General features: G+C 40.3%; 1 protein-coding gene across 5 annotated transcripts in view; it reads right to left on the bottom strand.

The window, feature by feature from the left end:
• Window positions 1–1,815: 1,815 nt before the first annotated feature.
• The window catches only part of WDR72 (WD repeat domain 72), a 117,423-nt gene continuing 105,360 nt past the window's right edge, over window positions 1,816–13,878 (bottom strand). For 2 of the 5 annotated variants that reach the window (XM_064157582.1, XM_064157590.1), the window contains 2 exons: window positions 10,314–10,412; window positions 1,816–2,648 (listed from right to left, as the gene is read on the bottom strand). In XM_064157582.1, the coding sequence (XP_064013652.1) occupies window positions 2,593–2,648; window positions 10,314–10,412 (155 nt within the window). In that variant the 3' untranslated portion in view covers window positions 1,816–2,592. Of the gene's footprint in view, window positions 2,649–7,900; window positions 8,529–8,584; window positions 10,211–10,313; window positions 10,413–13,878 lie in introns of those variants that run through there. The other 3 variants (XM_064157584.1, XM_064157586.1, XM_064157585.1) reach the window with 3 other exon arrangements.

The raw sequence follows: 13,878 nt of genomic DNA, 5'->3' as shown, positions 1-13,878 counted from the left end.
ACTGCAAAATACTAGCACGTTACCTGCTTTGGCAGGATCCCTTCAGCATTACAGAACAGAAATATATTCTTAGTTACCTTGCAACTTTGATGTAAAATCCATCTTCGTAAGCATGAAGACAGTGGCACATCAGACTGCTTTAGTATAGAAATGCTCCCTCAGTTATGGCTTACGAGAAACAATTTCAGAAGGTTAATGTGTGTTTTTGTATATAGCTCTAAAATTGGCACTGATGCAAAAGGATTGTTCTAAGCAAGAGTTCATCTTGAGCATATACTGTAAAGTTGGTCGTTTCAAAGACATTCAGAACACACAGAAAATACATTTGCTTGGCTGGGAAAGAAATGAACCTAATAAAAAAAGTTCCTGCCTTACCTTACTAATTCTGTAATTATAATTAGCACAAAGCACGCATAAGCATGTGCCAAACACCAATCACCACCGCACAAACCATTCCAAAGGGCTGTCTGTATTGGCAGGCTGCTGATGTGCACTGCTCTGCAGAATTAGAGACAAGCAATCAAATATTGTGTTGCACAAATGTAATTGCTGCTTACAGCAGTACTGGTGCTACAGACAATGCCAATTCCTTCAGCTATGAGACCTCTCTGAACGTATCAGTTTTTAAAATATCAAGTAGGAACAGTTTTAAGGAGATTCATTACTCTGGCACTTAAAACAGAGCTGGCCCAAGTAAGCTGATGGTGATGCTGATGCAAGGCAGAAATGTTTGTTGAGAAGGGAAATAAGACCTTTCAATGCCAATGGAATACTACTGCAGCAAACTAAAGGCGATTGGTGACAAGGATGTGTGGCAAAGGAGACAGCAAGGTTCACCCTTTATCTGCCATTGGCTCCTGTAGTTATATACTAACTTCCTGTAGTTATATTTGCAATTTTGTTTTTACCTTCTTGGTGACTGCAACTGTGATTTAACCGCAGAAGTTAAGAAAAGGATATGTGTCAGCTAGAGTGGTATTCTGCTCTCACCTGAGTTCTACAAGAATAAATAAGTCAACAAAATTACTCCAAACATCCAACACAATAGGTGAAAGAAGGAAGCCATGGCACTCAACATCCAGATTGTTTAGGCACCATAATTCACATACAAGTTTATATAAACAAAATATGTTTTCTGTAGGAGAATGGCTGCTAGGAAGTAGTTTCTTTAAACCACCGAATCTGTAAAATTCAGGGACTTTCTGTTAAAAAATATAACTTTTATGCATGATATTTATAATTACAGAAAAACACCATGAAATATCTTCTCTGGGTTGCAGCCTGTTTTAATGGCCCAACCTTTGGCTGATTAAGAACAGAAATACTTCTTCTCTGAAGGCTCTTCTACCCTGTTTCTGAAGACCTTGGTATCATACACTGCAGTTAAAGATATGGACTCGTGGGATATAAAAAAGCAGAAGGAATAGGTTCTCATGTCTCTTTCATGTTTAACCACACTGAAGCCACCATATGGCAAGAGGAACCTTGTTTTGCCACTCCTGCAGCCATGACATTTCCCCATGAGAAAGAAAGCTTCAGTAACAAGAGAATCTTTCCATACTGAAGAAAACTTCACTCTCCTAGTTCAGGCAGCTTATGGCTAATGTGACAACTGGAAAGGATTACTTCAGACCACGACTTCCACCATAAGATACAGATATAGAAAAGCACATCCTCAAGTCCCTTTGACTTCACTAGCACCCTGACTGCTGGTAATACAGAAAGTGAGCTTACTGCTCTGGGTGGCCATTATTTGTCACACCAGCAGAAAGCGCCCAGAATGTAAGGTGATAAATGAGTCTAATAAGCTGAAAATATTCTCCAAACTTAATGAGGTTTATTAAAAAAAACAAAACAAACTCAGACAAAAATGTATATCTGCTTTTCCAGTAAGTGTAAATAGAAATTCAGTGAAGTATGTAATTTCAGAAGAGGACTCCAGTGGGCTTCTTCAGCTTCATATTGGTGCTACATTTCTGTGGATGATGATGGCAATATTTATAGAAAAGGAAAATTTACATTCAAGATGTGACCAGATTTATGATCAAACTTCCCACGCTCTCCTGCACACAGAATATTGTTTCATAGTGGTTCCTGACCATTCCCTGTTTAATTAAAAATGTTCATTTTCCCTTTAAATGCAAACACATTTTCTGATTATTTCAAATGCATTTGGTTTTGCTGAGTGTTAAAAGTGCTGCTGGTAATAAAAGTCAGAAACAAGGAGTGAGAGAAAGATGTAAAAGTGATGTATGTAAAAGCGTATTAAATGAATGCAAATGTCTTATGGTCAAAGTTTTAAGATTTGGGATCACTACACAACTTAGTGAAAAATGCCTTAAAATAAAAGAGTTTATATCTTCTGCATTAATGCTATCTAAATTTAATTGAACAAATGTAAATCTATTAGTCAGCTGAAACCAACAAATCAGCCAAAGGAAGCAGATCCTATGGAAGGTATTTCTTCTGAAAATGAGTTGCTAAAGGTACGCACTCATAAACACACCAAGACATGTCAGGTCTGCGCCACTTATGTCCTAGTTCTTGGCTCTTCTTGTGCATCTTCTGATTTTTTCAGCTAAGCAGGGTCTTCTAACACACCTTACAGAAGCACACCTTAGATATCCAGGGATGTGGCTTCACGTCATCTGGAAAACAGATTTGTCATCTGGCTTAATGGTTTCACAGTTTCAGGTAACAGACAAGACTTTGTTTCTAAACAGTAAGTAATTTTTCAATCTTTTTATATAGTAGTAAACCTTGTAGGTTTTGTATTGCACTGCAATCTTTCACCACCAACCCCCAGAAGATTGCTGTACTACAAGATGCAGTACCAAAACCAAACCACCTCAAGAGTATGTATACCATTTCTCACAGTTTTCCTCCTGAGCAGCCTTCTGCTGCTTCTTCCTTCTGTTTTAAAGAAAAACATTCCAATGGATCAGCAAAAAAGATAATTTCTGCTTTAAACTAACAGGTTGCTTATGTTTGTGCTGCAAATAAAACTTTAAAATTATATACATTCTCTTTCAGGAGAAATAATGCTGCAATGTCTGTTACACTAATATACTATAATAATATAATATACTATATAATATACTATATACTATAATAATACTATATACTAGATATATACACTATGTATATAAATATACTATATACAATACTACTACTATATATAACTATATATATACTATATATATACACTACATGTTATACATATACTATATACTATAATATGCTATATACTATAATAATATTAGTTATGCTGACAAAGCATTGCATGTTAATTCTGTGATGGCTTATCAGGATTCCACAGAAAAGCCCTTTTGTAGCTTCATGTATGGTAGTATTTGCAACCTGAATTTTAAATATTACTTGTATTAGAAACGTTGCTTAAACAGACACAACACCTTTCATAAGCACATGAACACCAAGAATGAAGGATGCTACTTCCCACTTTTAGGGTATCTTTTAAGTTTATCAGGTTCTCTACCATATTTCTGTTACAGGCACACAGAGGCACACATTGTCATGATATCTACTATGCAGTCTGCAGCTTTTACACTTTCATTTACTACTTAAAATGTCAACCAACCGAATTCTCCAAGCCATGACACTAGCAACCCAGAATGCTGACTGCATATGACACTACACCTCTTTCAGTGAAATTCTTCTGTGACCACACTGGAAACTTGAGAAACTCTTTCTGGAACAATTCAGCAGCACTAAGATGTTACACACAGCCCCTGAGCAGTGTGGGCTGTCAGTGCCTGTAATCAGCAGGCTGCCCCTGCATTAACATCTTCTTGACTCACACATCACCACCAATGACCTCCAGCACCCAATTATTGAATCAGTCCTCCTTTACTGCTGTCTACTCTTCACAATGATGCAAATTCAGAAAACCATGCTTTTTGAGGGGGCCTCTTCACAGTATCACAGTATCACCAAGGTTGGAAGAGACCTCACAGATCATCAAGTCCAACCCTTTACCACAGAGCTCAAGGCTAGACCATGGCACCAAGTGCCACATCCAACCTTGCCTTGAACTGCCCCAGGGACGGCGACTCCACCACCTCCCCAGGCAGCCCATTCCAGTGTCCAATGACTCTCTCAGGGAAGAACTTTCTCCTCACCTCCAGCCTAAATTTCCCCTGGCGCAGCCTGAGGCTGTGTCCTCTCGTTCTGGTGCTGGCCACCTGAGAGAAGAAAGCAACCTCTCCCTGGCCACAACCACCCTTCAGGTAGTTGTAGACAGCAATAAGGTCACCCCTGAGCCTCCTCTTCTCCAGGCTCCCAGCTCCCTCAGCCTCTCCTCGTAGGGCTGTGCTCAAGGCCTCTCACCAGCCTCGTTGCCCTTCTCTGGACACGCTCAAGCATCTCGATGTCCCTCCTAAACTGGGGGGCCCAGAACTGAACACAGGACTCAAGGTGTGGTCTAACCAGTGCAGAGTACAGGGGCAGAATGACCTCCCTGCTCCTGCTGACCACACGATTCCTTGAAAATTTACTGAACAATGACTTTTCATTCTTCCTGTGCACTTAACAACCATGTATGTGGCACAGCGCTGATCTAACTAACATGCTCTCTGGTGGATGGAACTTGGAGCTGCTAAGTGAATATTCAATAGAGTAATTATAACCTGCCTAATAATGAGACAGTTTCTGATTTAGTGCTGTATTTTAAAGCACACAGTGGCTAAGAAGAATCTGTTGTTATCGATACCTTCTCATTTCTACTTGCTGCAGTTTTGTCTCACAGACTATTACAGGGAGAGGTGGAGATCTTTTCCCATCTCCATGGCCAGGCCTATCTAGGAAAGCAGCTAAGCAAGGCTGTGAAAACTGCTCAGACTTTCACTATTATCTGTTACACACCCAGGATAACAGTCTGTCCTGCAAAGGCAGAAAATTAAGAAGGAAAAATGTAACCTGGCCATGGCTTTTGGAATGAACAGATAGGAAAGATCATGAGCTGCAGAGCAGGCCAGCTGGCTCAGGCAGAGACTGTCTGGCTACTGAAGGCCACGAGCACAGAGAGTTCTTGCCATTTACATGGTGTTTAGCCAAAAGACAGAAAACACTCTCTAATCTGTCTACAGCGTCACAGAATCACTGCAGTGGGAAAAGACCCCCAGGATCATTGAGTCCAACTGATATCCCTACTCTACAAAGCTCACCCTTAAACCATATCCTCAAGCACTGCATCCAAATTACTTTTAAACACATCCAGGGTTGGTGACTCAAGCACCTCCCTGGGCAGCCCATTCCAATGCCTGACCACTCTTGCTGGGAAAAAATATTTTTAATGTCCAGTCTAAACCTACTCAGTTGCAGCTCGAGGCCATTCCCTTTGTCCTATCCATTTACCTGTGAGAAGAGACCAGCAGCAGCCTCTCCACAAGGCAATGAGGTCTGCCCTCACCCTCATCTTCAAACTAAACAGCCTCAGCTCCCTCAGTCACTCTTTGTAAGATTTATTCTCCAGGCCCTTCCCCAGCTTCACTGACCTCCACTGCACTTGCTCCAGCGCCTCCACATCCCTCTTGTAATGAGGTGCCCAAAACTGAACACAGAACTTGAGGTGTGGCCTCCTCACCAGAGCCAAGTACAAGGGGACAATCACCTCCCTATCCCTGCTGGACACAGCATTTCTAACACAAGCCAGAATGCCACTGACTTTCCTTGCACCTGGGCACACTTAGTTGCTTCAGTTGTCTATTACAACCCCCAGGTCACTTTCTGCCAGACTGCTTTCCAGCCACACATGCCAGAACCTGCCATTTGGCCGTACTGAAGCTCATGCCACTGACACTGGCCTACCAATCCAAGTCCCTCTGTAGAGCCTCCCTATCCTCTTGTAGACCAACGCTGCCATCCAACTTGGTGTCATCTGCAAACTTACTGATGACACACTCTGTGTCTTCATCAAGGTCATCAATAAAGATGTTAAACAGAAGTGGTGCCAACACTGAGCCCTGGGGAAACCACTTGTGACCGGCTGCCAGCTGGATTTAACTCCACTGACCGACACCCTTTGGGCCCTTTTGTCCAGCCAGGGCTTTAGCCAGCACAGCTGTGCTTGTCCTAACCACGAGCAGTCAGTTTGTCCATGATGATTCTATGGGGAACAGTGTCAAAGGCTTTTTGGAAGTCTAGGTAGACAATATCCACAGCTTTTCCCTCATCCAGTAGCTGGGTCATCTTGTCACAGCAGATCAAGTTCGCCAGGCAGGACCTGTCCTCCATAAACTTCTAACTCAATCTCCCATTAGGGAGGCTCAATTTCCCTATATTACCAAGTAAAGTAACAGTCTATTGTCTAGTCTACTGCAATATCTCTATTGAGGGAAACAAGAGGCAAGAGGCATCTGAGCCTTCACTTTTTCTTGTGACCTCAGATCAAATCTATTCCTTTTTCTCCTAAGAGCAACACTTGCAGAATCCTCCTCAGTGGCACTGTGCCACATATGAAAGCTAAGAAACCTCAAGTTGTGTCAAGTTCTGCTACAATCCTCTTACATTTTGACTGATAAAATTCAGAGCACTTTCAATTCCTTTAAAACCCATCTCAAGGACTTCCCTTGACAAGAAGATCTGTCCTCTGGAGGTGTGAATTTTCCATCACTGTTTGGACAAGAGAACTTCAGTGAATAGGTCAGACCCAGAAGTTTAACTTGTACATTCATGTTCACTCAGTTTTAGTCTCTTTCTCATTTTCCCTAGATATGGAATATTTGCCTGATAAAATGGGAAACGCTGCTAAGAGTATTTATTTATATTAGAAAGCACACTCAGGGATAGTGAATTCTTCATAGGGGGTTAACATGGTTAAAACTCGAGTTGCACAAAAAGCTTTCAGTTCTTATCTGATTATTATGTTCAAGGCCAGAGAAGAGACAAGTTTGAAAACTCAAGGCTTTGCATGTCAAACAGAAGTAGTCCTCAGCATGTGGGGAAAATGGCAGTGATAAACCTACTATTAGGCATCTGAGAGAGAAGCCCAGTATCTCCTCTGTGTGGGGGCTAAAACAGACATGAGCCACTATCACAGATAATGGCAGCTTGTAGGCACATGAAGGGAGCAACTAAAATCCATTTCACTTAGACAAGAAACTGCAGTCTGGTATTTACCTGTGTCCATCACATCTGAAAAGTGTTTACTGTGAATTATCCAAGAGAAAAGTGCAGGTTGAAGGGTTTTATTACCTATCTGAGAGTAGTTCAGATCACACATTGAACACAAGAAATCACAGGTAAATCTCAGATTGGTGTCTTGGGTAGTCAAATGGATTCCTGCTATTCATCTGAGTGTATGCCTTTTTCTACAATTGCTGGAGGTCCACATCCAGAGCAGTGAGGACACGTGCAGACACACAGAGATGTGAGAGCAAAGCAAGCAGAGTAAGCTATATGTGATTTTAGAAAATTAAGATCACTCTGAGAATAACTCTTGGTCTAAAGTCAAGGTTAGAGCCTGCACCTCTCACCATTAGAAAACAAAGCACAGGTATGTCTGTTGACAGCTGCTCTATAGCCTTCCTGATTCTGGCAGAAGTCGTAATAAAAACCCCTTTACTTTTAATAAGATAAAGAACTGTTCCCTAGCAGCAGTCGGAATTCCTCGCAGGTGTGTTGTCATATTTCCCTCCTTTCCTCATCAGAAGAGAAAATAAACCCAATGTATTGCTTAACATGGCTTTTGCACATATAACAACACACTCTCAGTGAGGCAGGAGACTCTGCAAAACACACAGACAGACTTTTTAATAAAAACTTAGAAATGGAGTTCCTAAGTTTGCCCAGACTTCCAGTATGTGTGAGAGAAATTCTAAAGTCACAGGTTTCACTAGAGCAAATGCTGACCTCCTAGGCACTCTCACATTTCCAGACACAGTTCGAAGCTAAAACACCTGAGAAATACTGGCAAAAATCATAGCTGGCTGAATGTCACATTAGTGTTTCAATGTTTGCCACTGAAAGTGAGTGCTAAGTTTTAAGTAAATGTATTGTGTTACCAAATCTTTCCTTTCAAACAAGCACTTCTGGCAGAAGTGTCTTAATTTCTTATCACAGAATTTCATCCACACAAGGAGCAATAAATAATTCATGTTCCTAGCTCTTTGTTGTGTGTCCCTGAACTGCACAGAGCTGGAAGGCTGACAGCTGTGTCAGGACAAGCACCAAAGATCTGACATGACAAGTGACTAACAAGTTTCTTTCAGTCTATAGTGAAAGAAGACAATGGCATAAAGTGCAAAAACGAAATCCTGAAACAAAATGAAACTGTTTCTTTCTCTTTACCTAAGTGTTTGCTATGAGCTTATTTCCGACCCATAACCTCTGGTCATTTTATAGTACTGCCCAACCCCCTTTACTCCTCACATTCGCCTGGCCATTTACGCCTGTCCACGGATCAATATGAGCAATTCTTGGAGAAATACGATGTCTCCATGACAACCAAGCCACAAATTCTCAGTGGAAAGCAGTGAGACCAGTAGTGAAATCTCTTGAGGTTTTCAGACCTATAAGACAAGATGTCTTAAAATGCAGGAATGGACAGAAACAAAAGCCAGAGTAATTCATTGTTTATTACTAGTTTAATGATGTCAGATGGACCGAATGGAACTCAGTTTTTAAGTTTAGATGCTTTATCAACATGTATTTTTGCCAGTCAATGTCCACCTCCTGACAGGCTTTTATTCCTTCTCTTCATACAGACATGCAGAGTGCAGAATTGGATATTCAAGTTCCCATCCAAATCTGGACACCTTGCCACACAGAAATAATTGAAGGTGAAAACTAACGTTACTTTAGAGTATAGTGATTCTCACTAGAACACTTTAGTACCACCTTGTTTCAATTCCTTCTTACTTCATAAGACATCAGAACTTGGACAACCTGTATTTCTGCCCACAATCATTGATGAAGGGACTATAGGCAATTTCTGAAGGAGGTGCCATGCACCACAGATGGTAGGTGCAGTAAGGAATTAAACCTGTCTCCTTCCTGAGGACATTAGATATTTCTTTCTAAATCTCATGCTGGTTTCTACTGTACAGCATTGAGTCCAAGCCTGTGTGGCTTTGAAATGAATATAGATTTACAATTCATTGGTTTCAATTATTCTAACATGCACTGCTGTTCACTTCTGTGGAAAAGATGAAAAGAGAATGTAGTTCAAATCAGGTATATGACAGCAGTTGAACTCCCAAGGAATCCTGGAGGAGTGGAGAGTGGTGAAATATAATCCCCCAGACATGGGTCCTATCTGGGTTCTGAGATGACTTAGGGGACCTGACATGGATTTCAGACTGCACCCTTTGACTGAAAATTAAATCTCAGCAGCGTTCCTTGGGGAAGGATCAGGGGACTGTTGGCAGCTGCCCCCTGTCAGCACAGGCTGCAAGACTTGGAAATCTCTTAACTAAGCTGACAGGCCACAGAGACGATGAATCAAAAATATGATACACGGATCAGCACACAAAGATGCGAGAGAGTACACGGAAACCAGATAAAGCTGGGAAGGAAAATACCAAGTGAAGAAAGGTATTTAACTCTTTCACTAATGAGGACTAGGTGCAGGGTACATATATGGTCTACGCAGGTGAAGCCCAGAGTTTGCTGGAAAGATCTTAGTATGCAGTCACACAGAGTGTTTTTAATCGGCTGTGACTGGATACACTTTGTATTTAATTGTTTCCCTTTGGAATTCATTTAATACATTTTGTAAATGTTCCATAACGAGAAAAATAATGAAACCATATGAAGATAAATCTTTTAGTCACCAAAAAGGATGAACGTTATGGATGTTTCTGTATTTAGCTGAATCAATGTTAAGAGCCATTAAACTGAAATAATGATTGTGAGCTGATTGAAAGAAAAGAATCAAGCTCTTCAACGCCATGAATTTGTTTCCCTTCAGAGATACAGTGTTTGAATGTCTGCTGCCACACTCAACTGCAGTATATACACAGTCCTTCTAATTTTTCATCATCTCACTCTACCTTCAAAGGGTCAGGCATGGTACGTACATTAAGTAAGCAGTGTAGTCCAAAACTGATTATAATGAACTAGTAGTGTCAGCTTTCTTTTTGGTTATAAAGCCTTTATCCTTTCTAAGACCTGAATTCTTGATGAAAGAGGAAAGGATAACAGCTCCACACTGTGACCCCTGGAGGTGACCATTAATTTGACATTGCAGCTGCTAAAAAGGAAACAGCATTACGATATTTTTTTTTTTTACAGACCAGAAAGCTGTGTCAGATTTATCACTTGGTACTTGGTGGCTATCTTTAAGTGCCTCTCACCTGGACTCTCAGGCTCTTCCAAGACACATATGTCAGGCACATCCTCCACGTCTTGGAAGTTTGCCGAGTTTGAGCTGTTGTCACGCTTCAGTGCACTGACTGGAGCAATAAAGAATAGAGAAATGTAACATATTCAGAAACAAACACTTCCTGAGTTTCACCTCTGAAGACATCATTTGTAAACACAAATAACTGGAAGAAAAGAGAAACTCAAAGTACTGATACGCAATTATGCCACACATGAAAAAAAAATTTACAGACAAGAATTTGTTCAAGGAGAAGTTTGAGCTGTTGGCTTCAACGTGGTCCTTTTGAAGCAAAAAACCAAAACAAACCAGGTTTTGCTTATAGAATCCTAAAATAAGAAAATCATTTACAAGCCACAAAAAATGCTTGTCTGTTTCAGCAAAGAAGCCAGTAAACAATCTCAAAGATCAATTAGGTGGTTTCGTAATTACTGGAACCATTCACCAGGGAGAGAAATAGTGTTTAAGATGAAAATATGTTGTCTATAACAAACTAGGATATGTAATAAGAGCAGTGATAATTCCAAAGTCCAGTAAAAAGCAGACTGTGTTGCAGTTCAGAGATTACCAAATTTGATTTCTGCAGCGTAGTTTCACCCTGTTTTCAAAAGCAGAAATGTGTCCCCTTATAACTTTCTATCAATTTCTTTATTTTTTAACAAAATGAACATTTAGTGAAGGATTACTTAATGTAAACAACTATTTAACGTTTCCAAAATGATAAGAGACTCAACAAGGCCTCTGGGCATTCTCTAGACAGGAAGATCTCCAAAGACACATATTCCACTTTGGTGCTCAGCACTTTCCATTGGTTTGCAGCTATTGATCCCGGGTTGCCAAGAGATTCCAGCATTCTCAGCTCCTGCACCTATGCAGAGCCCATTGGAAGCAGTCAGCATTTCAATACAATTGCACAGTTAGATCATTTCAAATGCAGTATTAAAAACTAATAAAGAATAAAATCTGTGCACTTCACCTAAACAAAAAAAGCCCCCAAGTTTTGCTTAACTATCTACCTTGGACAGCAACTAACCAGTACACAAATTGCTGCCCAGCAGAGCAGGAACACTGGTTACGTTTTTAAGCTTACAAAAAGGCAGTACACTTGTATCCACAGTCAGTTTATCCACTGGATGAGAAGTCCTAGCTCATGTCTCTGCCACATGACCTGCAAGCGGCGAACTGACACTGAAGAACAATTTGCAGTAACAAATGTTCTTGTTCACACATGAAAACACAGGAAGAAAGCTCTTCAAAGACATCTGTGCTCTTCCCTGATTTTTGCAATGTTTCAATAATTTTCCAATACACTAACTGAAGGCCAGAACTCCTACTGCCAAGAAAGAAAACCTGTAAAATACCAACATGTGTATTTAAGAGACTTTAAAAAATTGTCTTGTGCCAAATCTATTAGAAATTTTCTCAAGTCCTTATTGCCAGTAAGCAGCCAGCTCCACCATGCTGACTGATAAGAATCATTGCATCTCCATGAACTCACAGCTACTCTGAAACACAGCAATAGGAGAATTTCCAACACAGTGTACCATGATAGAAGGAAGAAAAAAAGAGAAGTATGGCTGTGCCTCTGCAGAGGAAGAGAAAAATAATGAGAGCTGCTCTTTTTAAAAGTAGTGACCAGACTTTCAGAAACAGCATTTTAAAATGACTGCTGTGTTTTCATTCCTCTTTCACAGCAGCAAGCATCAGCCCCGTAAGAAATGGCAGGCATGTCCTCGACTGAAGTCTGTCCTGTAATTGCTGTTGAGCAGGGCTAGGCCAAACCTGTCCAAGTGCTCCTCCACTGTCCCAGACCACATCAGCATAAGTAAGAAAATTCAGACTAATAAAGCAAAGCTAAGCAGTGCCTTTAGAGAAGGTACCAGATTCAACTAAGAAGTAGCATCACAGGATCACAGAATTAACCAGGTTGGAAAAGATTTGAGATAATCTAGTCCAACCTATTACCTAACACCATCTGATCAACTAAACCATGGCTCTAAGTGTCACATCCAGTCTTTTTTAAAACACTTCCAGGGATGGTGACTCCACCACTTCCCTGGGCAGCCCATTCCAATGGCAATCACTCTTTCTGTGAAGAATTTTTATCTAAGATCCAGTAATTCATAACGCGACGTGTAAAAGAAAACTACAAGCAGGCACGTACACAGATGAGATACATCAGGGAAAAAAATGTGAAGTGAACAAGAAAAAAAACGAAACAGACTAGCAGAGTCCTTGGACAAAGCACAAGGATCTCCAGGTGACATTCTTCAGTAGAGATAGCAGAGGTTCAGGGATATTTGGGAGAGGATAAGCTAAGAAAGACAAAAAAATAGAAAAAAGGGAAGGCAGGCAGAGCTCAGCTTACAAATGACAAAAAGCAATGATAAAACACTTGTACTAATACTTGGTGGCAAGAAGTAACTAGCAGCAGTTCAAAGGCAGTGGAAAGTATAGATAGAAAGGGCTCTCACAGGATGGACATAGAGACCTCTAGACAACTTGTGCAAAAAGAGCTGCCAGACAATGAGTTTCAGCAGGAAGAAGTGAAGGGAGGAAAATACATATTCCAGAAAACCAGGAGACAGTTTGGGAGAGGTGAGGATTGTGTCACCAGTGCTTGTGAGGGATGTGCAACTTAGCCTTGTCACTTACTCAGAAGTACACATATCTCTTGAGACAAAACTCAGGCAAGTAAACTTCACAATACCTTAGGATATGAAGTTATGTAATGTGTGCATGCACTAAGCAAGAAAGAGACCCAGGAAGAGACCTTCAGATCTTTCTTTTTTAAAACATCACATGTCGTATACTCAATTTGAAGAGGGAAGTTCCTTAAAGATACCATAAAAGAACAAAGGGGAAAGTTAAAAATAAGGAAAGAACAGCCTGGCCCAAATAAAGAGTGAAAGTAAAAAATAGCATTACGTAATCAAGAAAAAATATTCCAAACCCCTGAACACTCAGGTCACTGCATTTTCCCCTAAGGAACAGGATTTTATGTTCAAGTGTCAGTAGGGAAAATACTGCTCTCAACTGCTTACATGTAGGATGCTGATGGGATTTCAAGTTATTTAAACATAAACAGTGTGATCTTTATTCATTCTGAGGATACTCTGTCCTACTTTGGGCTTAAATGGACCTTAAAATTACTTTTCCTTCCATTTGAAAGCTAATTTGTATAGCCAAAGTGATGTAAATGTCTGGAGTATAAATGAGTTCCAAACCTACAAGTCAGAGAAAAAGAAGCAACTTTCTGATCTTAAAAACTCCAGTGATATTTTTGTTCTGTTCAGTGCAATTTCAATTACTACACGGACAGTAGAAATTACCTGTGTTAGCATGGAAGTAGGGCAATAGGGTAGATTTCATTGAGGCAAATTACCTTGAATTTAGCATATAAAAATGACTTTCACCTTTATTGTACAGGATCTATCCTGTAGCAATTTTTTCTGACATCTTAATAAGCTCTTGAGTTGTTTACTGATTTGATAACCATTCATTTGCATTATTGAAACCTATTAAAAACAGCCATGAAA

This window comes from Pogoniulus pusillus, chromosome 17 (assembly GCF_015220805.1).
Source record: "Pogoniulus pusillus isolate bPogPus1 chromosome 17, bPogPus1.pri, whole genome shotgun sequence".
NCBI classification, from domain to species: domain Eukaryota; kingdom Metazoa; phylum Chordata; class Aves; order Piciformes; family Lybiidae; genus Pogoniulus; species Pogoniulus pusillus.
This window is presented reverse-complemented; position numbering and strand designations above follow the sequence as displayed.